This window comes from Boleophthalmus pectinirostris, unplaced genomic scaffold, assembly GCF_026225935.1.
Source record: "Boleophthalmus pectinirostris isolate CB_2022bp ecotype Guang Dong unplaced genomic scaffold, ASM2622593v1 HiC_scaffold_18, whole genome shotgun sequence".
Classification (NCBI taxonomy): Eukaryota; Metazoa; Chordata; class Actinopteri; order Gobiiformes; family Gobiidae; genus Boleophthalmus; species Boleophthalmus pectinirostris.
Genome location: NW_026571133.1, coordinates 46,973,488 through 47,000,035, shown reverse-complemented (window position 1 = coordinate 47,000,035; position 26,548 = coordinate 46,973,488). Strand labels below are relative to the sequence as shown.

The window sequence follows — 26,548 nt, the reverse complement described above, 5'->3', positions numbered from 1 at the left end:
TAAACAAGGACTAAATCAAGATGAAAACCAGGTCTAAACCAGGACTAAATCAGGACTAAAACTAGGTCTAAACCAGGTGTAAACCAGGTCTAAACCGGGACTAAACCAGGTTCAAACCAGGACTAAATCAGGACTAAACCAGAACTAAAACTAAGTCTAAATCAGGACTAAATCAGGACTAAAACCAGGTCTAAACCAGGTCTAAACCAGGACTAAACCAGGACTAAACCAGAACTAAACCAGAACTAAAACTAGGTCTAAACCAGGACTAAATCAGGACTAAACCAGGTCTAAACCAGGTCTAAACCAGGTCTAAACCAAGACTATTTTGCCTTTTTCTATTTCTTCCATTTTATTTTGAATGATTCATCATTATCATAATTATCTTTAGAGACGTAACGATCTGTAAATCACGCAGAACAACAACAGATTTGAAGAAATGCTATTTTTTCCTTTTTAAAAGCCTTTACTTGGGGCTCGTCCAAAAAATTAAGACAGAAAAATTCTTTGTCACAGTTATTTCTTCATGTTTGCTGCGCTGAAAAGGAACAAAACATCAGCGTCAGAGTAGTTTCCTCCGTTTTAAGCCACAATAAAACAATGTATTTAAGCAAAGAACTGTATTTTTCAATATATTGTGAGAACTTTGATGATACGATATCACAATATTTCCATTTTTGTTATATCCCTAGTCATTTTGGTGCATCTAAAAAAAAATAAAAAATCTAACTCGCCAGTGTGACGCGCAGCTATCCACAGTAGGGGCCGACAGCTGCCCGCCGCTTTGTTGTGATGATGTTTATGCCGACGTCAGCCCTCATTAAGCGTTTGTGTGTGATGTGGCAGACATGTGACTTAATGTTTTGGCATCCATACTGGAGGTCAAGGTTGGGGTTAATAAGAAAGGTGTTATTCAGTTACTACAATATAATCATGGCCACTTTAAAGAGCCATGAAACTGTCCAAAATTGCCAGCTTATTACATCAGCCGTCATTAGAAAAATATAAAGCTAAAGTTGTCCTCCTGGGTTGTGAAATAGATCCCTATTTCCGACTCTCGCTCTGTGCCCAACCTCCAATATCCAGATATTTATAACTACTTCATTCATTCTACATCGTCCTACACCAACCAAGAACTGAAAAGCTACAAGGGGTCAGAGACTTCTCAATATTTTGTAGCTGGATGCGTGAGATCTTTGTTGATCATCAAGACATCACATCTGCTCCTGATAACAGCCAGGGGAAGTAGAACGGGGGTCAAAATCAGAACTGTAGCGACCCTGGGTGGTGGAAATTGAGGGGGAGATTCCGTGCCAGGGAAAGTGAAGACCGGGGACGGGATTCCTTGCCGGCAAGAGTGAAAACCGCACAGCGCATCCTTCTCATTTTATCACACATAAATACTACACGTTGGTCCAGATAGATAGTTTGACCTCCAATATGGCAGTATAAACAACAGCTCACGTACTTGACGCAAAACGTTGACACGAAGTTCTTGTTCGTTTGGACCAAAATGACTCCACGATGCAGCCGAATCCAAGGCGTATCACAGATTAAGAAAATAAAACTCCAGAGTTGATCCACGATAAAGCGATAAAGTGATAAAGCGATAAAGCGATAAAGCGCTTTGAAAATAAGCGGTTAAAAATGACTCAAAGATGCAGGAATCACTCCAAATAAACCCTCAGAGGTCGATGGTGATGGGAGCTCAGAAAAGTCGATTTGAGAATAGGTCTGCTTTAATGCATTTCACATCAATACTGCAGTTTACAACAAACAAAATGTAAAATCCAATCAGACATTTTTTAACTAAACACCAGAAATAGAGCCTGAAATCAGGACTAAAACCAGGTCTAAACCAGGACTAAACTAGGACTAAAACCAGGTCTAAACCGGGACTAATACAGGACTAAAACCAGGTCTAAACCAGGACTAAAACCAGGACTAAATCAGGACTAAAACCAGGTCTAAACCAGGATTAAATCAAGACTAAAACTAGGTCTAAATCGGGACTAAATCAGGACTAGAACCAGGTCTGAACCAAGACTAAAACCAGGGCTAAACCAGGACTAAATCAGGTCAAAAACTAGAGCTAAACCAGGACTAAAACCAGGTCTAAACCAGGACAAAATCAAGTCAGAACCAGGACTAAACCAGGACTAAATCAGGACTTAATCAGGATTAAATCAGGTCTAAACCAGGACTAAAACAGGACTAAACCAGATGTAAACGAGGGCTAAATCAGGACTAAAACCAGATGTAAACATGGATTAAACCAGGACTAAATCAGGTCTAAACCAGGACTAAACTCGGTCTAAACCAGGACTAAATCAAGTTCACAACAAACCAAATATAAACTGGATCACATGTTCTTCTTTAAACGGCACAAACGGAGCATCTTCGTCTTTAAACAGGCGATGAGGAGCACCCACAGTTTGGAGCGATGCGTCAGCGTGGGAGTCAGACCTCTTTCTCCCGTCTTTGCAGCTGTCCATCACCACGACGTGTTGTTACATAAACATGTGACTCAGCATTCCAGAAGTGTCCATCACGGCCGCCAATCACCGCCGGGCCCCGATACGTCCGCAATGCTCCCACAGCACTCCCAGAGCTAATCCAGGCCGATAAGCCCGAGCGGAGGCGGCCTGCTTCATCAGCGTGATCATAAACGTTTAATTAGCGCTAATTTAGAGGCATCTCTCTGATCAAATGCAGGTTCTGTCCAGATATAGAGCGCGCAGTATTTACAGAAGCTAGAATAGGTTTTTTTTACTCATGGCTTTATGTTTTCTGAAAGTGAAACTGAAGTGAAACCAGGACAAGTGGACAAAATGTTAGATCGAATTCCAAGTCTGTTTTGTTAAAGTTCTAATTAAAAAAATCTGTCAGAATTAAAATTTTTAACACATTTTCAGTCAGGTCTAGTTTACTCAAAATTTTACTATCTAATATGTCAACAAAAAGGAGCAAGGTATTTAAACCTGGCTCCAAAAGTGGTCAGTTTTACACATTAAATGTTTTATTTTTATATGAAAACATGATGTGATGAATAATAATTTTGTTTCTTAAATTTATGTGAGTAAACTGCAGAGGACATTTCAAACTGATATCTCTAAATGAAAGATGTTTTCCTCTTCACCTGCAGCCTCCTGCCTTATTAAACCAGGACTAAAACATGAAATCAACATTAAATCACTGAATCAGGACTGAACCAGGGCTACTGGAAAAAAGTCAACATTAAACCACTAACTCAGGATTAAAACTAGGCCTAAACCAGGACTAAATCATGACTAAAACCATGTCAAAAACAGGACTAAAACCAGGTCTAAACCAGGACTAAAACCAGGACTAAATCAGGACTAAAAATAGGTCTAAAACCAGAACTAAATCAGGACTAAAACCAGGTCTAAACCAGGTCTAAAACCAGGACTAAATCAGGACTAAAAATAGGTCTAAACCAGAACTAAATCAGGACTAAAACCAGGTCTAAACCAGGACTAAAACTAGGTCTAAACCAGGACTAAATCAGGACTAAAACCAGGTCAAAAACAGGACTAAATCAGGACTAAAACCAGGTCAAAAACAGGACTAAAACTAGGTTTAAACCAGGACTAAATCAGGATTAAAACCATGTCAAAACAGGACTAAAACCAGGTGTAAACCAGGACTAAAACTAAACATGTGCAGACTGTAAAAACAGTCTCAGAACAGATCTCTCATATTCTGTTTTCATCACATTTCTGACAACTCCACACTGGGCTCTGAGCTTCAATAAACCAGTGCACCTATCACTCAAACTGTGTCTACTATACACTTTCAATTCTTTTCAAATTTCTCTCATGAATTTGTCAAAAACCCCACTGCCTCTTTCCTCCTCTTTCCTCCTCTCTCAGTCTCTCTCAGTCTCTCTCTTTGTCTTTCTCTTTGTCTTTCTCTTGGTGTCTCAGTCGCTCTCCATTCCTGTCAAGTCCTCTGGAAGTGCACCAAAAGCTGACACATTCAGACCTGTTCCAGCTAAGGTTCTTCTGAGATTTTAGTGACAAAAACATTTTCAGTCCCAATTCTGAGCCAAGAAGTCAAAGAGCGTCAATATTTCTCCAAAGTCAGGGTTTAAAATGAAAGGTCTGAAATCAAATGTGCTCTGTGGAGAATACATATGTGTGAGTCCACCGAGAGGCACTCTGCAAACAGCTGCAGGGCTGGAAAGTAACAAAGTACACAAGTACAAGTGCTGCACTTCAGACTTATGTATGTGTACCATACTGTATGACTACCCTGCACAGCAAAAATGGATTCTTGCAATATTTATGAGTTTACTAATTAACCAGACACCAGGATTAATGCAGATCTAAACCTGGACTAAATCAGGACTAAACCAGGTCTAAACCAGGTCTAAACCAGGACTAAATCAGAACTAAAACCATGTTTAAGCCAGGACTAATTCAGGACTAAAACTAGGTCTAAATCAGGACAAAATCAGGACTAAAACCAGAACTAAATCAGGACTAAAACCAGGACTAAATCACCACATCCCCACATTGTTCAAAAGCATCATATTTTTCATAACTTCATATGAGATGTTTCTACAACTCTGTGTTTGTGTAGTGGAAGAGCCACAGCAGATCAGAACAGAACAGAGCGGTCACAGTCACATGACCCTGGTCCTACCTCCATCAGATCTATGAGCCACAGCAGCCTCTCCTGTGGAGAACACACACATCAGCACCTATGCACTTTCACCTGCTCACACAGCCTCTTATACACATGTCTGTGTACATGCTCTTAATGTTCTCTGGATTTACTCCAGCTTAATACAAACAACTAAAAAGGATAATGTGCCTTCAGACACACAGGGCCGTGTGGAGCCAAACGGGGTTCTATAGAGAGATGTGTTTTGGGGGTTTGAGGCTCTGTTGATACTTCGCAGTGACATCATGCTGGTTGTGTGCTGTATGTTTCTGTAACGCTCGGATGTTTAAGAGTTACCATGGAGACACAATGCACACATCTGTACACTAAACCACTACTTCAGGAATAAAACCAGAACTAAATCAGGACATTTGCAAACTCTGTCAAAAAGCACATGTTCAGGAGGCTGTGATCAGTCTGAGTGTTCATGGTTCTGTTGAAGAGTTTGATTTTCAACAGAAAGGTGAGAGTGACTCACTGAAAAATTGTGGGCTAATGCTGTCAACCCTGTGACTGTTTTGTTATTTGAGAGGGACGTGTTTAAACGCACAGATCTGCTCTTCTGTTGTAGTTCCATTTAAGATCAGATTATGTTAACAAAGTGTAATAAAGCTTCAGACAAAGCAGAGCCTACAGTTAGTATCACACACCAGAAAATATACAGACACAATCAGATATTAAAACTAAACTAAAGTCAAGTCCTTTAAGATGAAAATTTTAAAAGTGAAAGTACTAATAAACAGCTGACATTTGGTTTGAACTCCACTACAGAAGATCATTTGTTCCATTAGATTCTGAATTTTAAATACAGCTGAATTTCTCACTTAGATTTTTGTAACTCTGAAAACAGATGCTTGAATTATTTTTATTCTGAATTTGAGTGGGTGAAATTTTAATTGCACTATTTCAAGGTTTTGGATTCAGAATAAAAAATTCACCTTTTAAATATTCAGCTCAGATATTTTCAAGCCCTCGAATTCAACAGTCAAATCAGCAGTGAAACATTTCGCAGCAAAGATCCAAGAGGCTAAGGCAGAAGCAATCGATCCTACGAGTGAAGAGGACAGAGGCTGTTTCCTATTGGCTGGTCTCATCTGTAGGTGGGGCTTACACTTAAAGAGACATTAAGCACTCTCCCGAAGCCAAAATATGAGAAATCCTCCAGAGTAGGCGGTGCTCAGTGGGTTTTGGGGAGCGTAAAGTGTAGTAACCTGCATCTGACTCATCACCGAACTTAGTCCAACCTGAAAATTCTAATGTTCTGGTCGTAGTTGATCCCAAAGAGACTGATACAGACACGACTTTGACCCAAATGTTTTTAAAAAATATGCACAAAAATACCAAAATAAGGCCAGAAATAGAGATAAACTTGCATTTTAGATTCATTTACACAGAGAATCAGTAGAGAAAAAGTGATTTTAGTGTTTAGTGGACCTTTAAGAACTAAAAGAGATGAGGTTTTGATGAGGCGAATTCTGACCAATCACATCGCTTCACTGCACCATTCCCTGTTTGTTACTAAGTAAGTTAGATCGGATCACTTTGGATCGATTGCTTCTGTCTTGACATCTCGGACCTTTCCTGCAAATTTTTGTCATTGCAAATTTTAAACTCTGAATTTTGACTGTTGAATTTGAGAGCTTGAAAATATTTGTGCTGAATATTTCATAGGTGTTTTTTTCTAATGAATTTTAAAAACTAAAAAAGCATACTTAAAATTTCATCATCTGCCATTCAGAATATAAATAATTCAAACAAAAATTATAAGTGAGAAATTCTCCAAACTGCCCAAAATGATCTGGGAATAGACAATATTAATCACCAGGAATCAGTGGTGGAATCTAGCAAAGTACAATAATGAAAGTTGATTAATTCAGTACATTTTTAAGTATCTGCGCTTTTACTTCTTTTTTTTTTTTTTTTTCACTTTTTATTTATTCAGTTTTTCAAGTTTTGAGAAACAAACAAACAAATACAAAACCTGAAGTATCTGTACTTTACTTTTAGTACATTTTGCAACAGATTCTTCTTCTTTTACTTCACTAAATTTGGGATCATGTAAGTAAAAGTACTTTTCTTTCTGGTCTGAGACCTGCTGAAATGACTGAGACGTATTTCAAGCTAATTTAATTTGAGTTTACATCCCAACTTTGAACAAACCAAATAAAGAAATACACAAAAGCAGCTAGAAACATTAAGAAATTGGTTGAATCGCTTTGAAAAAAATCGAAATCACTACATTTAATGCTTTAGTTGTTTTGAAAATCTCAGCAAAATACTTTTACTTTTTACATTTTTAAACAGGTACAAGTAGATTTTTTCATGTCATACTTTTACTTTTTCTTGAGTAATCTTTTGTCCCTGTATCTGAGTACTTCATCCACCACTGCCTGGTTCAGTTTCATTTAAAGGGCCCACAGGACACTATTTTCTATGTTCGAATGTCATTTCCTCATCACAAACAGACCTGGAGTTGTGTTTTGGTTCATCTTTAACACACAAACCCTGCAGATTTTAGGTGGTAATGCAGATCCTCTGTGTTTTTAAACTCCACACACCTTCACTTGAATCATTTGGACAATTTCAGTCCCGGAATTTCCAGTCTCTACTGAACTGAGAGAAGAACTCAGCCTAAATCTGCAGGTTTCTTTGTGTGTTAAACATGAAACAAAACACAACTCCAGCTTTGTTTGTGATGGGAGAAACTACATTGGAACATAGATCAGAAAATAACGAAATAAAAACTGATCTGGAGTCAGGTCAGAATCCTGAAAAAGAGTTTGCAGATGCAGATTTGTTGACCTGGATTATGGTTCATATCTCTGTAATTACTGGTCTTATTCACATTAAACAAAAACTGTTTTCTGTCAGGAGAAATTAATAAAAATAAAAATATTTTTTTTCACAACAGCTTTTTTTTCACAACAGCTTCAGAGGATTATTAGAAAGATAATTTTAAAAAGATAATTAGATAGATTATTATTGTCATTAAATAGTCATAAGATTAATGAGAACATGAGAAAAATTGCATCAGACTAAAGATATATATATAAAAAAAGAAAATTAAAAAGGAATAAAATAAAATTATATATATATATATATATATATATATATATATATATATATATATATATATATATATATATATATAAAGAATTTTTTAAAAAAAGAAATTTTAAAAAGAATAAAATTAAAATGAATAAAATAAAATAGAATAAAATAGAATAGAATTGCGTTGGCGGTGCGTACCCGTGCAGAGCTAAGGGTGGTGTTGGTCATGAAGCTGGCGGAGGAGGAGGTGAGGGTGTCCGGGTACGACACCATAGACCCCGAGTCCCCTGGGAGCCCTGTGGCCCCGGCGCCCTGCCTGGCCTTCAGAGCCTGGATCTCCCTCCGCAGAACCAGGGCATCGAAGCGCTCCAAGTCCTGAGGGGTGACCACAGCGCGCACCTCTGACAGCAAAGAGAACTGCGGAGAGATGAGGAAAAATAAAACAATGTTACACGAAACAATATTACACTAAACTGACTCTTGTGAGCTTTATGTCATGTTAGAATGTCGTTACCGCCTCAAAAACAGAACTAGAGATGTGGTTTGTTTCATTTACACACATTTAAGTCAGCCTTTATTATTAGTCAGTCTACATCTCCAAAGCTCAGTACAGTCTGTTCCACCTTGTCATGTCAGGTAGTGGGGGCTTTCAAGTGAACACCTCTTTTTACCATACTTTTCGGACTATAAGTGGCACTTTTTTCATGGTTTTGGTGTTTCCTGCAACTTATACTCCAGTGCAACTTATATATTAAAATGTAGCATGGAGAGGTTCTAGTCTTGTGTGTGAGTATCTGCTGCTTCTGTTCCTCCTGTACCACTGTCACTTCACTCTACTGCTCATGTCTCCTGCAGAAAGAACCACTGTCCTGTCTGTATCATGTCAGTCGATTGCACCATTACTTCTGCACCACTGAACAATTTAACATTTAAACAAACTTATAAAGACTGAGAAGACTGAACACAAATGCTCCCTAAAACAAAATCATATTCTGCAGGTTACAAAACTGCAAGTCGTGAAATCTGCAGCTGAAAATAGTAATCGAGCAGCAGAAAGAAAGTTTGGAGTGAGAGAGAAACTTGTGACACTGGAAGGATGCACCATGAAACTTTCCTGAAGTCACTGGATGGATGGACAAAGTCTGGACTTCAGTGACACTGAAACCATCCTGTCGGGATTCAGAAAGACCAGAATAATTCTAACTGGAACTGATGCTGAGTCTGACGACAGCTACACAGAAGAGGAAGCAGCGCTCTGTTTACCTCCGGAGGTCGAGGCCGAGTTGTTCAGAAGTGACACCGAGGATGAAGAATTGAATGGATTTAGTGATTTGGAGTGAGATGGAGAGTTTGGTAAACTTGTTCTGTTCTGTTGTTTATGCTATAGTTATCTGAAGAACTGTTCATATGTGACAGGTGAAGTGTGTTTTGTGGTTGACGGAAATACGTTGGTGTCTCTGTCCAATCAGAACCCTTCCCCACCCTCAGATGCTGAGTGGAATTAAATAAAGACGATTTAACATGTTTTTCATGTAAACCTCATTTTGGGATTATTATTTCCAAGGAGAATATTTTACTTATGAACTACTGTATTTTCCACACTATAGGGTGCACTCAAAAGCCTCCAACCCCATCAAAAAATGACTGCGCGTCCCACAATCCAGAGCGCCCAATACACAAATCACAAACTCAGGTGTCCCAGCATGACTTCAGTAAACTACAAAGCTGCACCACTTACAGAACACACAAACACACATGGAGCAGACAGCGACCGCACAATGAAAAACACCCACACACACACTCATCACTTCACGCCGACGAGGAACGGAACGGACGAACCAACCGAAAAAGCGAGTGTAATGTGCCACTTCTAGACACAACTGAACAACTGAGTCACTGCGAACACGCCGACAATCCAGTGGTCCCAGACAGCACCCTCCCTATACGCCACAACTGAACAAAGCCCAGAGTCACTGTGAACGCCACAAACAAACAAAACCACTGACCCATCCAACTGTTGTGTTTCGTTTAAAGTCTGGTGCAGTTTATTGTGAAAAAAGTTCAAAAATAGACCATTTAAAGACAGCGTGTTTTATAATCCAGAGCCACTAATAGAGCGGAAAATACAATATTTCATTCAGAACAATTGGATGGATACAAGCAAACGGCAAACCATTAACCAGATTAAGTTACATTGTGCACCCTTAAATAAAACAACAGAAAAGCTTGATTTAGTTTAAAAATGTCTCAAAAAAAAAAAAAAAAAAAAAGTTGTGTTCAGACCATGTACATTTGTTGTCAGAATATGACAATTAGACACACTTTATTAAGCCAGAACGACTTTCTAAAAATCTTAAAATCTTTAGAGTCTTTTTTTCTTTTCTGGTTAAAAACATGGTATTATTACTGACGCAAAAATCACAAAATTAACGGTTTGATAATGCCCTTGACTTTTACCAAAATTGTACCAAATTATCTGCAGGGTTCCATTCTTTTGGATTTCGCCGTTTGCTGCCAAGGTTACACTTCTTCGTAATTAGTCCTTTTTAATTTTATACATCGATCCGACTAAAAACAATTAACTTTACCGGCCCAATTATCGTAACTTTGTGAGCCCAGCACGCGCTCTGTCGTGAGTGTGAATACTGCGTCCTGGGGGGTCGATTATGCAAATGCTACATCAGTTCTGTGTCAGTGGAGCGTTTAAAGTCCTCCTGATTGAGTTGGATTTCTTCCCATCTCCCCTGAATGCCGCGCACTCCACTCGACCTTGAAGGCGGCAGCGTTAACGGCCCCCTGTTGGACTTTTACGGCGCTGCAGGTCTGTACGTCTTACGCTTTTAGGTTTATGGGGCTAATTTTGCGGCGGAGTCCAGTGTCTGTCTCGGGTTGTGTGTGTTTCCTTTGTGAGTGATTTTTTTTAAATTATAAAGCCAAATTTATGCTAACCGTCTTTTTCAACACCACAGATAACAGAGTTCATATTTCATCACTGAAAATTGTGCACTACTGGCAACAAGCAGGATAATAACTACACATAAATTAGCCTTAAAGGTCCTACACTGTGCAAAAAGGACTCCTGTGAGCTTTAAGACATGTTATAAAACTGTTACCTGCTCCAAAACAGATCTGGACAGGTGTTTTGCTTTATTCACACATGTTTGAGTAACTTTTTATCTGAGTGTGTATACATGCACATTAGGATCCCGGTTATTAGTCATATCCCGGTACTGACAGAACCGGAATACTGACAGAACCGAGTTATTGGTCATATCCCGGTTCTGTTAGTATTCTGGATACTGTGTATACATTAGGGTTATAACTCTTTGAACTTTTTTTCCAAAATCAAAGTCCTGCATCATGATTGGATGAACTTTTTGGTATAAATGAAGAAACCAAACTTTTAAAAAAGTCCCCCTGAAACAAAAAAAATAAATAAAATAAAATACACATTACAGCCAATGATATGAAATGTGAAACCATGCTAAATTATCACAAGGGCCATTACAATCAATTTGACTGAAAATGGATCAATAATAAGTTGGTGGAGTTTAAAAAAATCCCCAAAATCAGCAATGCTCGCTGGAATTCAAGAGCCATCTTTGCAGTTCTTGCCTTCATACTCATGCCAGATGCAAGATGTAGGCTGAAGCAAGTTTGTCTCTTCATTTGCACTGCATGGGCCGACCAATGGTTCTCAGACCAGAAGTTCCGTGTAGCTGAGTTAGAGGAGGTTTAGCGCCCTACCAATCAGCACTGGGGTGTCTCAGAAGACACTGGAAGCAAGAGCCATCAAGAGTTGATATCCCACACTGTAACCAATGCTGTGAACGAACAATCAAAGTGATGCAGGAAATTCCTGCCGCATGTAAGGACAAGAGCAATGTTCCACTTCGATTCATCATTGCAAACCAACACTGACAATCATCATTTTTTTACTTTCAGTGGCCTATTTTATATGATCTTTACCCTGATTATGTGTTTTGTTCCTGTGTTATTAAAGAGAAAATTGCCTTTGGTTATTTTATGATTGAACAGATATTAACCTTCTAACAGTTTTATTCTGGTTGTTGGGAGGCTTTACGAAAACTTCATTTTGAGTCCAGGGGGACTTTTTTCAAAAATATGACCAACTGAAGGTCAATTCCTTTCATTACTAGCAAAAGTTCATCAAAATATGATACAGGGTATAGAGGTTGTAAAAAACTTATAACACTAGTATACATGCGCGCTGAGAAACCGAGACACTCATATCCCTGTGACATGATCAAATGGAGTATCCCGGTTCCTTGACATAATCTTACAAATGCCCAAGCACAAAAATTAATTTCATTTAAATTAATAAACCAGGAGCTATGAGATATCCCACAATCCACTGCACAGATCAAACCCAGCAGATTCTTCATTCAAATCTTCTGCATAAATAAACTCAACTTTACAACATATAAACCATAACCACTGTAGAGCCACATCAGCCCGTCTGATCAAATAATTCAGCTTTGTTTACGTTTTACAGAAACAAAACTTAAAACCGCATGGCTCATTTGCATAAACTGTTAACGCTGATAAAATACAGTTTGCTCCTTGTGCCACTGATGAGATCAACTTCTTTCAGACTAAAGGACATGACTCAGTGGATTATGTGTGTTCTTTTTGTGACAGAGGAGGTGATAATGATGGTGAGTCTGTTCTGTGCATAGGAGATAGTTCATGTTTTAGCTTTTCAGAGATCATACGTGTGCAGGTTTAGCGCAGCTCTTTATTTTACTTATTTTACTTTATTTACTTTATTCATGTTGGTCACTTTATTTATGCTGGTCACTTTATTTATGCTGGTCACTTTATTTATGTTGGTCACTTTATTTATGCTGGTCACTTTATTTATGCTGGTCACTTTATTTATGCTGGTCACTTTATTTATGCTGGTCACTTTATTTATGTTGGTCACTTTATTTATGCTGGTCACTTTATTTATGTTGGTCACTTTATTCATGTTGCAGTGAAAAGACTAGAAATGTTTGTCTTTTGGACGCATGTGCACTCAACTTTATGTAGCAGTAGCTGAGATACTGCAATTTACATGCCACAGTATCCGATTGGTCCGACTGACATATATCCAAGTCTCCTGTGCGCAGTGGGTTCAACTGTGCACGGCTCTGAGATGCTGACAGACATCTCGGAAGTGAGGCTGAGTGGTCTTCCCTCGGAGATTCTCTGTGGGGTACGGGCGGCACGGGCCAGTCTCTAGCTTGGACTCGCAAACTTATGGACGGCCAGCCACAACCCAACCCTGGTCCTGGTTGGGATGGTGGAAATTGAGGGGGGAGTGGGGGTTGGCCCTCTATGATATATTTCTAATAATTCATTTGGACCATGGTATGGACCTGAGTTTGTGTTCTCACCAGAGGGACTGCACCACAATTTGCCATTTGATGCGGAATCAAGCGGACCGAGACCACCTCTTTTTTGAAGTCTTGGTCTGCTTGATTTAATATGGATCTAAGTGCAATAGATGCCTTAACACTAACGAAAACAAACCAAACTCAGAGCTTTTGGTTCAAATGAAAGATTTAGTGCACCAACTTCTGTGTGAAATGTGAAAACATTCTAATAAACCAGGATTACTCAAAGATTGTGAGAATGAAACAAAACGCAACTCCAGGTTTGTTTTTGAGGAGATAACAACATTATAATATGTCTTAAAGCTGCTCACAAGAGTGCTTTCTGTGTAATGTATGACCTTTCAATTCTCAAGAAGAAGCAGCAAAGTGAATACAGAGCTGCTTTTGATCACTCATAAATACACCATATACTACACCCTTACAATGTGTGTGGCCAGAGATAAACTTAACTGAACATTACTTCAACATGCATGAACAACACATCGAAATGAATGAGATGTAATAGTCCTTCGGTGTGGTTAAAAGTGTCAGAGCCTGTCCCCCCCCACAGAGCCCGAGGTTCAGGGGGACAGAGGCGAGTTGGAGTGTGCCGTGTGCAGAGGGCTCGTATACAGCAGGAGATGGATGCTCTGTGGAGGAGAAGGTGAAGATGAGCAGACTTTTTACTGAGCCTGTAAAAGCAGTAGAGACAGCACAGAGCCCAGCATAAATCTGACCAAGACCAGAGGACAGAGGACAGAAGACAGGAGGAGGGAGGAGGGACTGGTGTGTGTCAGTGTGTGCATGTGCGTGCGTGTGGTTTGTGTTTGTGTAATCATGTTTGTGGACTTTATTTAAAAAATGCAGTAGATTTATAGTGCACTTTTCAGTACAGCCAAAGTTTACAGAGCAGTACTCATTCACTCCACACTCGGTGTTGATATGATACTTTTGTAGTCACAGCTGCCCAAAGATGACAATTTGCACTATTGCCCATCTGAACAATACCACTGGTGTTCTCTGTGGCTTCTGGTATTTCCAGTGGTCTCCCATCCAAGTACTAACCAGGCCTAGCCCTGCTTAGAACATGAGTCCAGATGAGATCAGGTTTTTACAAGCCACTATGTTCAATCCAATCCACTTTATGTCTCTAACACATTTTATAAACATGACAGTTTCAAGTGCTGCACAGACAAATTCATACAATAAAAGATAGAAAATCATTAATAAAAACAATAAATACAAAGTGTTAAAATGCATAAAGCTAAAAATGATAAAAAAAAAAAAAAAAAAAGATAAAATAAAAATAAATAAAAATAAATAAATAAAATTTTATAAAAGACATAGAGGAGCACATGACTCACACGGTGTTAAAATCCAAAGAGTAAAATTTGGTCTTAAGATGAGACATAAAACTCTACACTGTTTGGCTGTTCTGACGTGAGGGGGCAGAGTGTTCCAGAGTTTGGGGTCGGTGACAGAGAAGGTCGTGTCCCTCCTGGTTTTAAGTCTTGTCATAGGCCCCACGAGCCGGAGCTGCCCTTAGACCTCTGAACGTGTGGCAGTGTAAATCAGGGTAATCATGGGGCCAGTCCATTTAAAGCTTTAAAAATAAATAAAATCTTAACATCTGTTCTAAATTGAACAGGAAGCCAGAGCAAAGACATAAGAATTGGTGTGATAAGTTCTGTTTAAAGTTGTGCAGCAGAGTTCTGGACAAACTGCAGACTTTTCTAATGGGCACCCACCAGTGTTGTGTCTCCAATGCACGAGTTTTCTTTGCTGAATAAAAACCATGAAATAAATGCACTGTGCTGTGGATGTGCTCACATGTTCACACATAAACAGAAGAGTTTAATGCCGTACTGTGGAACATTCCAGGAAAGCAATAACTTCTCCATGGAGACCAGCCTTTAGTGACTCTCCATTAGAATGATTCTTTTTGATGCTCATTACTCTCATTTATTTATATTCTGTGAATGTATGTATTTATTTTTATGTGTTGTACTTTTTGTGACTTTGAATGAACACTGTGGCCACAGTGGGAGAGTGATTAAAGGTTACAGTCACACTCACATGGGGCCTTTTGAAGAGTGCTGTGCTGAAGCGGGATTGTGGATGCTTCTATGTCTGCACAACCTGATGACGTCATCACACAATGTCGTGTGTGCATATGGAGACACTGACATCTAATTGTCGGAGTAGTGGCATAAACATTATTTTTCAAGCGTCCCACAATTATGACTTTTTTTTAAATTCATTGTCGGCATAGCAGCACTTAACAATTTTTCAAACATAATATGAATGTGATAGCCTATTATACTTTGCTCTCACATCATAAGATGCTTGGACCGGTGCAAAGCTCTTGATCAGAGAATACTTGGGCCACACAGGATATCAGACAGTAGGAAAATGTCTTAACTCATAGCTGTGGGAAACAGACATGCATTTTAAAAAAATAGCAGTAAAAAGAACACTAAAGTGGTCTTGTGGTGTTTTGACTGTGCCAGGGTGAACCACAGTTCATTCACACTCACACTGGACAAATGTACCAGGTTTTACAGGTGTTGTGTGGTTCCACTGGTCAAATGTGAGCGCACTGTTAAAAGGCCCATATGACGCTATTGTGTCAAGGTGGAAGGTGAAAGAGACCATTTTGAGCTTTGGAGATGTAGACAGAGGATTACTCAAACATATGAATGAAACAAAACACAACTCTGCAGATGTTTTTGATTGTGACATGGCTTAAAGTACGCAAGAGTCAATTTTGCATAATATGGGCCAGGGGTCTCCAACATTTTTCCCCATGTGAGCTACCTTTACAAAAGGAAAATTCTAGAGAGCTGCTTATTTTAGCAATGAAGGAAATAAAGTATATGTAAGAGCCATGGCAAGAAAACATAAAACATAAACCATTATTTATTATGAGTGCACAAAGTAAGACATCAAAATGATGGATTTATAGCAATAATAGGCATTTAATTCATCACATTTGAGTTATTCAGGACTGTATGTGTAATTTCAAAATCCCTTGGCAAGCTACTTGGAAGTTGATGGAGAGCTACTGGTAGCTCCCGAGCTACAGGTTGGAGACTCCTGAAATAAGCTTTTAAAGAGACTTTTCTCAGTTCAGATGGTGTCCTGTACCTTGGCGTGTGTGTTGAGCAGCTCAAACAGAGCCTGCACCAGCTGCTCCACCCCGATATGTCCATCCCTGTACTCCTCCAGGTAGTAGCTCATGGTGTGGCGCTCGCTCTCCGTCAGCAGGTGGCGCGCTTGTTCGTCCAGCATGGCCCGGGACTGGTTCACCAGACTGGACAGGGTCACCTGAGAGCCTGCCACGCCTTTGTAGAACCCGGGCTGCAAGCACACAGAAACACAGAGGAGTCAAAACAGAGTCAAGAGATCAATCAACAAAAGACTCAATCTAGATTACAAGTCTTTACACAAAAATAATTAGTTGTAAAGTCCAAACTGTACTCAAATTAAGGCATATATTTTTTATTTAAGTCATTTTAAAGGTTCATATTACACTATGTTCAGATCTATGTTCTAATGTTGTTTCCTCACCACAAACACACCTGGACTTGTGACTTGTGACTGCAGATTTAGGATGAGTTCTCAACAGAAAACACTCTGTTCCACCTTGTGATGTCACGTGGTAATAATTTTAAACTCTGTACACCTTCACTAGAATCATTTGAATAATTTCTAGCCTGATTTATCAGCTGGTTTCCACGAAGTGAAACTGTGCAACCTCGCAGCATTAGGATTTGTTCACTCGACAGTAGGCGAGTACTTTTTTTATTTAACCAATCGCTGCTCTTTGGTCGTGACGTATGTAATGCACCAAATCCTGTAGGAAGAAGGACGATAACGTCTTTCTCCTTGAGAAAATTCACCAAACATTCTCTTTGTTCTGGCTTTAAATCCTTGATCTCAGGAATGGTTGCGAACACAGAATGTCTGTCTTCGTCTACATCCATCTCGACTCTTTGTTTACTGTTGTGTTGTACCACAAAAGAGACCCAGACAGACACCACGAGTTTGACGTTATGGCTTCACAGCTCACAGCTGATCTACTGTATTCTGATTCCTGACCTAGTCGCTGGAGAGAAATGGAATTGAGCAGAAGCACTAGATGGTGCCAGCCTGGCAAGATCATTTCAGCCTTGGAATTGCAAATCTTCACGAAACTAAAGATAAAAGGAGCTGTTAACTTAAAATGGTGGCACGGTGACTGAGTGGCTAGCACTCATGCCTCACAGCAAGAAGTTTCCGGGTTCGATCCCCAGGTCGCCCGGGCCTTTCTGTATGGAGTTTGCATGTTTCTCTTTGTGTCTGGATGGGTTTCCTCCGGGCGCTCCGGTTTCCCCCATCAACCCAAAACATGGTTCAGGTCTCCAGAACAGTTGATAGTCAAGGTCAATTAAATACAATCAGTTCAATCATTGTGTGTCCTTAGGCAAGACACTTCACCCACATTGTCTAGTATGAAAGTGGTGTGAGTGCGCGTGTGTGTGCATGTCAGTGTGCCCCAGGGCAGCTGTGGCTACAATAGTAGCTTACTGTCACCAGGGTATAGAGTGAATGAATAATGCTCTGTAAAGCGTCTTTGGGCTTATACTATATAAATAAAGACTTACTTAAAACTGCTGCTACATCAAAAGGTGGAACAGACCATTTTGAGCTTCGGAGATGGAGACAGAGCTCAAAATGTTACTCAAAGGTTACTCAAACATGTGTGAATGAAACAAAACACAACTCCAGATATGGTTTTGAGCAGATAACAACATTATAATGTGGCTTAAAGTTCACAAGAGTCAGTTTTGTGTAATATAGGACCTTTAAACTGAAAGTAGATTTTTATTTTTGCAGTCATACTTCTGATTCTACAGTATATAGTTAATATTCCTACATTGGTCAATTCACATAATACAAACAGCAAGTTCTCTGTCAGCTCTGGTTTTGCTCTGTTCTCAAATGAATCCTGAAAATACCCAAACATGTATAGGACATAACGTTTACCAAACTCTGAGCTGTTGAGTAAAAATGTGTTGCCTTGGTAACATGGTTCATTATTGTTGATGTGACTGAATACAAAGCGTCAAGTGGACTTCTGTCTGTCTGTCATATCTGAGAGCTAAAACTGCCAATGTTTTTATATAATGATGTGAATTAGAGACAGGTAGAGAAGGAGATGTGTGCACCGTGAATGTGCGCTGTGAATGTTTTGTATTGGATAAATAAAGGGGAAATATTGTGTCCAATTAACATTCATGAGGTTTTAGACACATAATCATTGCCTGGGATCCAGAATACACACTTCTTTATGAAGATGTGAGTCTGGCCAACAGTTCAGATGGCATGGTCTGTGTGTATCCAAATAAATATGTCAGCTCACGAGAAAAAGACATAAAGTCATAAACATATATCACAGGGGAATGAAAAACATCACGAATCATTTCATAACTGAAATGTGATTTTGTTCAAACTAACAGGTGACCAATGACCCTTCGTTTCACATGCGTCACTGAAATAAACAAATCTGATTAGATTAGTCACGCCCCCCAGGAAGAAGAAAACATTTCGCGCCCCTCCACTCTCCGCCTTGACTATAAATAGCATAATTTGTATTCACAAAGCAGGATGATTGTTGGCGATATTCAGCACATTTTTGCAAAAGAAGCCTCAAGCGGTTTATCAGTGTAATTGGGGTGTCATGTCTTTAAGGCTACGTTCAGACTGCAGGGCTTAATGCTCAATTCAGATTTTTGTGTGAAATCCGATGTTTTTGCGAGGTCGTTCACATTTCCAATTAAATGCGACTTAAAATGCCAAATTCCAATTAAATGCGACACAGTGTGAACATTAAACGACCCAAAAGTGTCCCGCATGTGCACTGGAGACACGACGTCAACTGCAGTGAGCGTGCTCTGTGTTTACAGAAGTTGTCCAAACATGGACGCAGCATTGAGATTTTAAAGTTCCTTTCGTACCGGAGCCAGAACATGAACAACTTACTTGTTTTAAGGAGGAGACTGAGAAGGAGAAGGACGAGGTTTTCGGCCGTGGTGTTATGTGGGGCAGTGGCAGCGACATCTGTTGAAAGGAACATGTGGATGTGGAGACGTAGCCAAGAGTGGTGAGTGGTGATGTGCTTCGCTTCAGTGACATGGAGTTCATTAATAATTTTCGCCTACTTCAGCGCAGAATAGTGGAGATTGTGGTTTGTTGATAACGTGTAGGTCGGATGAATGCGCTTTGACCGTTCAAACTGAAGTCGCATGTCAAAAGATCAGATTATGTATCAGTTTCAGGAGCACATATAATCCGTGTATCATTCGTTCATTCGTTTTTAAATATAAAACCAAAAATAAGAAAACGAAAAAACAACAGTTTTCTTCGTTATTTGTCTCCAAAACCAAAATGAAAAAACGGATAACGATTCCTTTTTTCAGTTTTCGATTCTGTGTTTAAATGAAGAATGGAAAAAACCGTTTACGTGATTTCCGTGACTGCGATGCCGGACTTTTGCACCGGGTACGGACTGAACTAGGACTGATCCAGGTCCGAGACCAGACCGGGACTAGAGCGGGACCAGACCAGGACCAGAGCGGGACTGGGGCGGACTCTAAGCTTTGACTCTGAGCCTCTGCGGGGTCCAAGCCTCAGCTTCGAGCTCCGGCCCTGCCGTGGGCTCTGAGCCTCCGATCTGGTCTCGGTCTTGTCTCTGTCTCAGGCCCGCTCTGGTCCTGGTCTGGTCCCAGACTCAGTAGCGCTCTGGTCCCGGTCTGGTCCCGGACCTGGTCCATTTGAACCAAAAGCTCTTAGTTCGGTTCGTTTTCGTTGGTGTGAAAGCGTCAGTTGGATGCTTTGCACCATCTCGGAACCAGCCGCTGTTCTTGAGCGTGGAGGACTGGAGCAGCCCGTCCGGACCTGTAGTCCACAGAACATTCTCACTTTCCCCGCATGGAACCAGCGCGGAGACGATGACACAGAACCGCTCGGACCACTGGTTTCGGTCTCAGTTCCGCTCTGATCCCGCTCTGGTCCCGGTGTGGTCCCGGTCTCAGTCCCGCTCTGGTCCCGGTCTGGTCTCGGACCTGGATTCAGTCCGTACGCGGTGCAAAAGTCCGGCATCACAGTCATGGAAGTCACATAAACGGGAAACAGCCTTTATCAGTTTTATCCATTCTTCATTTAAACACAAAATCGAAACTGAAAAAACGAATCATTATCCGTTTTTTCATTTTGGTTTTGGAGACAAATAACGAAGAAAACTGTTGTTTTTTCGTTTTCTTATTTTTGGTTTTATATTGAAAAACGAATGAACGAATGATACACGGATTACATATCCAAGTGTCCTGGGTCGCATTTGAAAAAATCGGATCTGTGTCGTTCAGACTGTCATTAAAAGATCAGATACAGGTCACATAGAATAATCGGATTTGGGTCACTTCAGGCTGCAGTCTGAACGTAGCCTAAGTGACACCTTCATTTATCTGGCTTCGTGCTGTCCACTGTCAACATTTTTAGACACAGTAAACAACGGTCTTTCCTCGTTTCCCACCGTAGTCACAGTGAAGCTGAGCGCTACATGCACTTGTTCATATTTCCTCATCTTAGCTTTCGGGAGCCTGATGTTTGTTTAATTATCTTCGTCTTTCTGCGCTTTTATTTTCATCCCTGTTATATTTTTCTATGGTGTCTCTTGAGGGTTTGTTCACTGTACTTCATATCTCCTGCTCGATGCAAAAAAACCCGACACCACAGACACTATACTGCCAACTACTGTAGTCGATGTGCAACTACACTTTATTCTAGTACGGCAAAAAACGCATGCCCCCCTGCATCACGCCCCAGTATTTGAGAAGCACTGGACTTGATGGTCATGTTTGAGAAGTGGGACCAGACATATGATATGCAGAAAAATCACTCATCGGTCTGTATGCCCTGGCAAATGTTACCATGTGTTATGTTTTGTATTTTTCACATAAACTCTAGCTCCGCCCAAAGCTTTTACTTCCTTTTATCCCAAATATTCAAACTCCAGGTCATAAAAGGTTCCAAAATGTCACCTAGTTTTTTTCAACAATAAAAATCTACAGCCTGATACTTTGAAATGCCACAGTGAAGAGACAGGCTTTCTCAGTTCTGCAACTTTGATTCCTTTTATTATGAATCCCTTTTGATCACTCCTGCAGTTTACAGTGAACAGTCTAAAATAATGATGTTCGTATGTTATCGTTAAAGGCCTATGTTTCCTTTAAACATGTTTATAAGATCTGATGTAGACAAAGAGTGTTCCCCGGGCCGCATTTCACACAGTGGAGCTCTCATGTTTTATGCGTGTGTGTTTCACTCTGTTGTTTTTATTACATATTTCAATGTTTAATGTCTTTCCATTATAACTGCATACTGATCACACCACATCCTTTCATGTGTGTGTGTGTTTGTGTGTGTGTGTAAATGTGTAAAACGCTGAGAAGACAGAGTGGTGCTTCCAACTGGGTCATACACGCAGAATCATTTATACATTATGTGCTTATGGATCATGACAGCGTATAGAATGGAAGTGTAAATAGTGCAGGGTTGATCAGATGGAAATGGGACTTTTCCGTGCAATTTGACAAAGCTCTTTTCAAAGCTCCTCGCCATTTTCAAGACCGCACTTTGTAAATGTGTGTAATTGAGCCAGGCATAAAGACTAATTGTTCTTTTGTGTGTAACGGTGAAATCCTTTGACTGAAAATTCATTTATCACAAAGTCAAAAGAAAATCTGTTCACTTAACAGTTCTCAGAAAATACTGTCTTCTTCAAGCCCCAGTGTGTAACATTTCTACATTAGAGACAAGCAAGTCTGTGTTTCAGACATCTCTTATTACTCTTACTGTAATGTAATTATACATTGTCCTGATGAACACATACATCATACCACCCACCCTGACACCTGACATGATCTTGTGCTTACAGTGGTGTGAGCAGGTCCTGCTGCTCGCACTAACAGCACTTGTGAACACAAAACACTGACACTGCAGCAGAGTGCAGGACCAATGGCTGGAAAGATCAAATCTACCAGTTAAAGTCGGATGTCATGGTTTTGAAAGTCTTTCAGCCAAGATTTTTCTGAAAGATGTTTTACAAAAGGGAGATTAAAGAGAGCTCTCAAAGCTCTGTCCTGGAGGCAGAAAAGAATAAAGCCACTAGGATGACGTTTAGAGTTAAACCCAGCTGCAGGGGGCGCCAGAGAGATGACCCTGTCCACTCTCCCAACCTCCTGAGATGTTCTGAAGATTAAAAGACCCAAACCTCAGTAAAGGAGGACGACACACATACATCTGACACCTGATACTGGTGGTCTATCTGTCTCTACATACATACATGTACATACATACATGTATACATACATGTACATACATACATGTATACATAAATGTACATACATACATGTATACATAAATGTACATACATACATGTATACATACATGTACATACATACATGTATACATACATGTACATAATACATGTATACATACATGTACATAATACATGTATACATACATGTACATAAATACATGTATACATACATGTACATACATACATGTATACATAAATGTACATACATACATACATACATGTATACATACATGTACATACATACATACATACATGTATACATACATGTACATAATACATGTATACATACATGTACATAATACATGTATACATACATGTACATAATACATGTATACATACAAACATACATACATGTATACATACATGTACATACATACATGTATACATACATGTACATACATACATGTATACATACATGTACATACATACATGTATACATACATGTACATACATACATGTATACATACATGTATACAATACATGTACATAATACATGTATACATGCATACATGCATACATACATGTATACATACAAACATACATACATGTATACATACATATATACATACATGTACATACATACATGTATACATACATGTATACATACATGTATACATGCAAACATGCATACATACATGTATATATACATACATACATGGATGTATACATACATACATACATACATGTATATACATGTACGTATGTATACGTACATACATGTACATACATGTACATACATGTATACATAGATGTATACATACATGTATACATAGATGTATACATACATGTATACATGCATACATGTTTACATACATGTATACATGCATACATGTTTACATACAAACATACATACATGTTTACATACAAACATACATACATGTTTACATACAAACATACATACATGTATGTATGTATGTGTGTGTATGTATGTATGTATGTACATGTATGTATGTATACATACATACATGTATACATGTATGTATGTATACATGTATACATGTATGTACATGTATGTATACATGTATGTATGTATGTACATGTATGTATACATGTATGTATGTATGTACATGTATGCATGTATATATGTATGTATGTATACATGTATGTATGTATGTATGTATGTATGTATGTATGTATGTATGTATACATGTATGTATGTATGTATGTATGTGTATGTATATATGTATGTATGTATGTATATATGTATGTATGTATACATGTATGTATGTATGTTTGTATGTAAACATGTATGCATGTATACATGTATGTATACATGTATTATGTACATGTATGTATACATGTATACATATATGTATGTACATGTATGTATACATGTATGTATGTATGTATATATATGTATGTATGTTCATGTATGTATACATACATATATACATACATACGTGTATACATGTATACATACGTGTATACATGTATACATACATGTATACATACATACATGTATACATACATACATACATACATGTATACATACATACTTTTCTTTCTAAAATAAAAACTTCAGTTGGGTATCTTTGAAATATATATTTTCAGATTGCCATGTGCATATCTCGTCTTAAATCTAATAAGTGCATGTCATAAGAGCCTGACCTCAGTGTGACTGTGGATGACTGCTCATGTGCCACTCACCTGTCTGCAGGAGCTCATGAGCCTCCAGGGGAGAGACAGGTAACAGCAGACCTACAGTGCACAGTAGAGCACAGAACTAACAACAACTCAATGTCCCAGCATGCAATTCTGCTACACTTATATACAGCCACAACACACACCAACTGCAGATACATGGAAATGCACAATAGACTCATGAACATACCCAAAGACCAACAATCATATATAACATCATGTCTTATTTCACTTTGCTCTTCCTCTTCATCTCTCTAATCTCTCTAAGCCATCTATTCACTATGTCCAAGCATCTCAAACCAAAGAGTGGGCCATAGTCATACAACTGAAAATCCCCATGTTAATTAAATAAACCTTAGTAACAACACTCAGAGTGCTAACATTATACTTGAACATGAACATAGACACCCAACAGTGTTAAAAAATAACTTATTCTATATCAATACTTTTATATTTTTTCAGTGTATCTAGAATGGCATGCAAGCAACAGAAAATCTACAAAACTGTCTCCTTTATTCCAGCAGCAAAACAATCTACCAGCAAAGGGTTTAATCTTACTTTCTCACTTAAAATGTTATGTTATGCAATGTTATGATATGATACATCCCTGTGGCTTTAATTCCCCTTTAAAAACACTTTTGTTTGCCTTGGGATAAATATTTCACATTTTCTAACTAATGTCTGCATTTGTAAAATATAGTTTATAAACTACACCTGTGTTTCCAGTGAGGCATTTAGGTGTTGGAGCTCCCTCTGCTGTCAGCAAAGAGAAAGGACAACCATGAAATAAACAACAGAAGTCACTATCCCTGTGAATGCTATGCTAACAGAGCCATGTCCTTGTTATGAACACAGTTTGACCACAGAAGGAGTCCAGTGATGATTTATGGACTTAAAACAGTGCAGGAGAAGTCAGTATCTTTACCTGTGATGCAACAATCTGAGCAAAATGCAAGCAAGGCACTTTTGAGGCTTGGAGAACACAACTTTGGATTAAGGAAACAAGTGTGAGTGAAACAAAACATAGCTCCTTGTGTGTTTCTGATGAGTATAGCATTAACAGTTAAAAGCTCTATTTTCTCTAATCTCTGTCAAATCATCTGAATTTGAGTCATTTTAACCAAGTAGTTCCCTTTTTTACAGTGTACATGACACATGTAAAGATAAAATAACATTGTGACTTCTTGTATGTCCTATGAACCTGCACAGATGTGAGACCTACATGTCCAACTGTGCAGGAGAAGTCAGTATTTTTACCTGTGACGCAACAATCAGGGCAAAATATAAACCAATTTGAGGTCTTTGAATTAAGGCAGTGCTTCTCAATTTCTGTCTGCTGTAAGCCTCTGCATCTTGAAGTGTTCGTATTAACCTGCTGTACAGGATCCTATTTTGCTATTTTGTCCATCAGAAAATCTTATTTATTAGATAGAGCCTGGCTCCTCACATAGTCCACTTCCTTATACAAGGATTTCTGTGCATGTCTCCTGCAGAAAGAGTCACTTTCCTGTCTGGTATTGTGTCGGTGTCTGGTATCATGTCTGGTGTCTGGTGTTGTGTCGGTATCTGGTATCATGTCTGGTGTCTGGTATTGTGTCAGTGTCTGGTATCGTGCCGGTGTCAGGTATCGTGCCGGTGTCAGGTATCGTGCCGGTGTCTGGTATCGTGCCTGGTGTCGTATTGGTGTCTGGTGTCATGTCGGTGTCTGGTGTCATGTCAGTGTCTGATGTCATGTCAGTGTCTGGTGTCATGTCAGTGTCTGGTGGGACTTCAGTGGATTTTAGGCTTTCTTGGGGGTTAGTTGTGTGGATTGGGTATGGGTATATGTCAGCTGCTGGAGTTTGAGATATTTCTTGTTATTTGCGCGCTCGCCTGCATGTGACGCATGTGGACCACTGAGACGTGTCCAACTGTTGATTTGGCATCATCATGACTTGTTTGTCACACGGCAATGAACTGTTTTGGTATTCTGACAGCGGCACTAGCGTCATGGCTTCATGTTAACATGTTAAATAATCCATTCATATAGTCCATACCCCACGGTCTATGGTCGTTCGTTCAAGCGGAATTACACTCAGGAAATGAGGAGAAGCCTTTTGAAGAGGGAGATGAGGAAAACAAATAAGCATGCAAACAGAAATGATCGTGGCCGGAAAAGTTATCGAGGTTGTTAAAAATTACCATACGATTAATTTATTTATTGATTATCATTACAGGCCTAAATATAAACCTAAAATAATAATGTGAGTTCTTGTATGCCTTATGAACCCGCAGAGGCAAGGCAAGGCAAGGCAAGTTTATTTGTATAGCACAATTTGTACACAAAGTAATTCAAAGTGCTTTACAGAATAAGAAATACATTAAA

At 39.2% G+C, this 26,548-nt stretch overlaps 1 protein-coding gene across 1 annotated transcript in view; it reads right to left on the bottom strand.

Moving 5' to 3' along the window:
- The window catches only part of whrna (whirlin a), a 565,911-nt gene that overhangs the window by 60,840 nt on the left and 478,523 nt on the right, over nucleotides 1-26,548 (bottom strand). The window contains exons 8-10 of the mRNA XM_055153851.1: nucleotides 16,269-16,481; nucleotides 7,939-8,157; nucleotides 4,669-4,701 (exon numbers count right to left, since the gene is read on the bottom strand). Of these exons, the coding sequence (XP_055009826.1) occupies nucleotides 4,669-4,701; nucleotides 7,939-8,157; nucleotides 16,269-16,481 (465 nt within the window). The remainder of the gene's footprint in view (nucleotides 1-4,668; nucleotides 4,702-7,938; nucleotides 8,158-16,268; nucleotides 16,482-26,548) is intronic.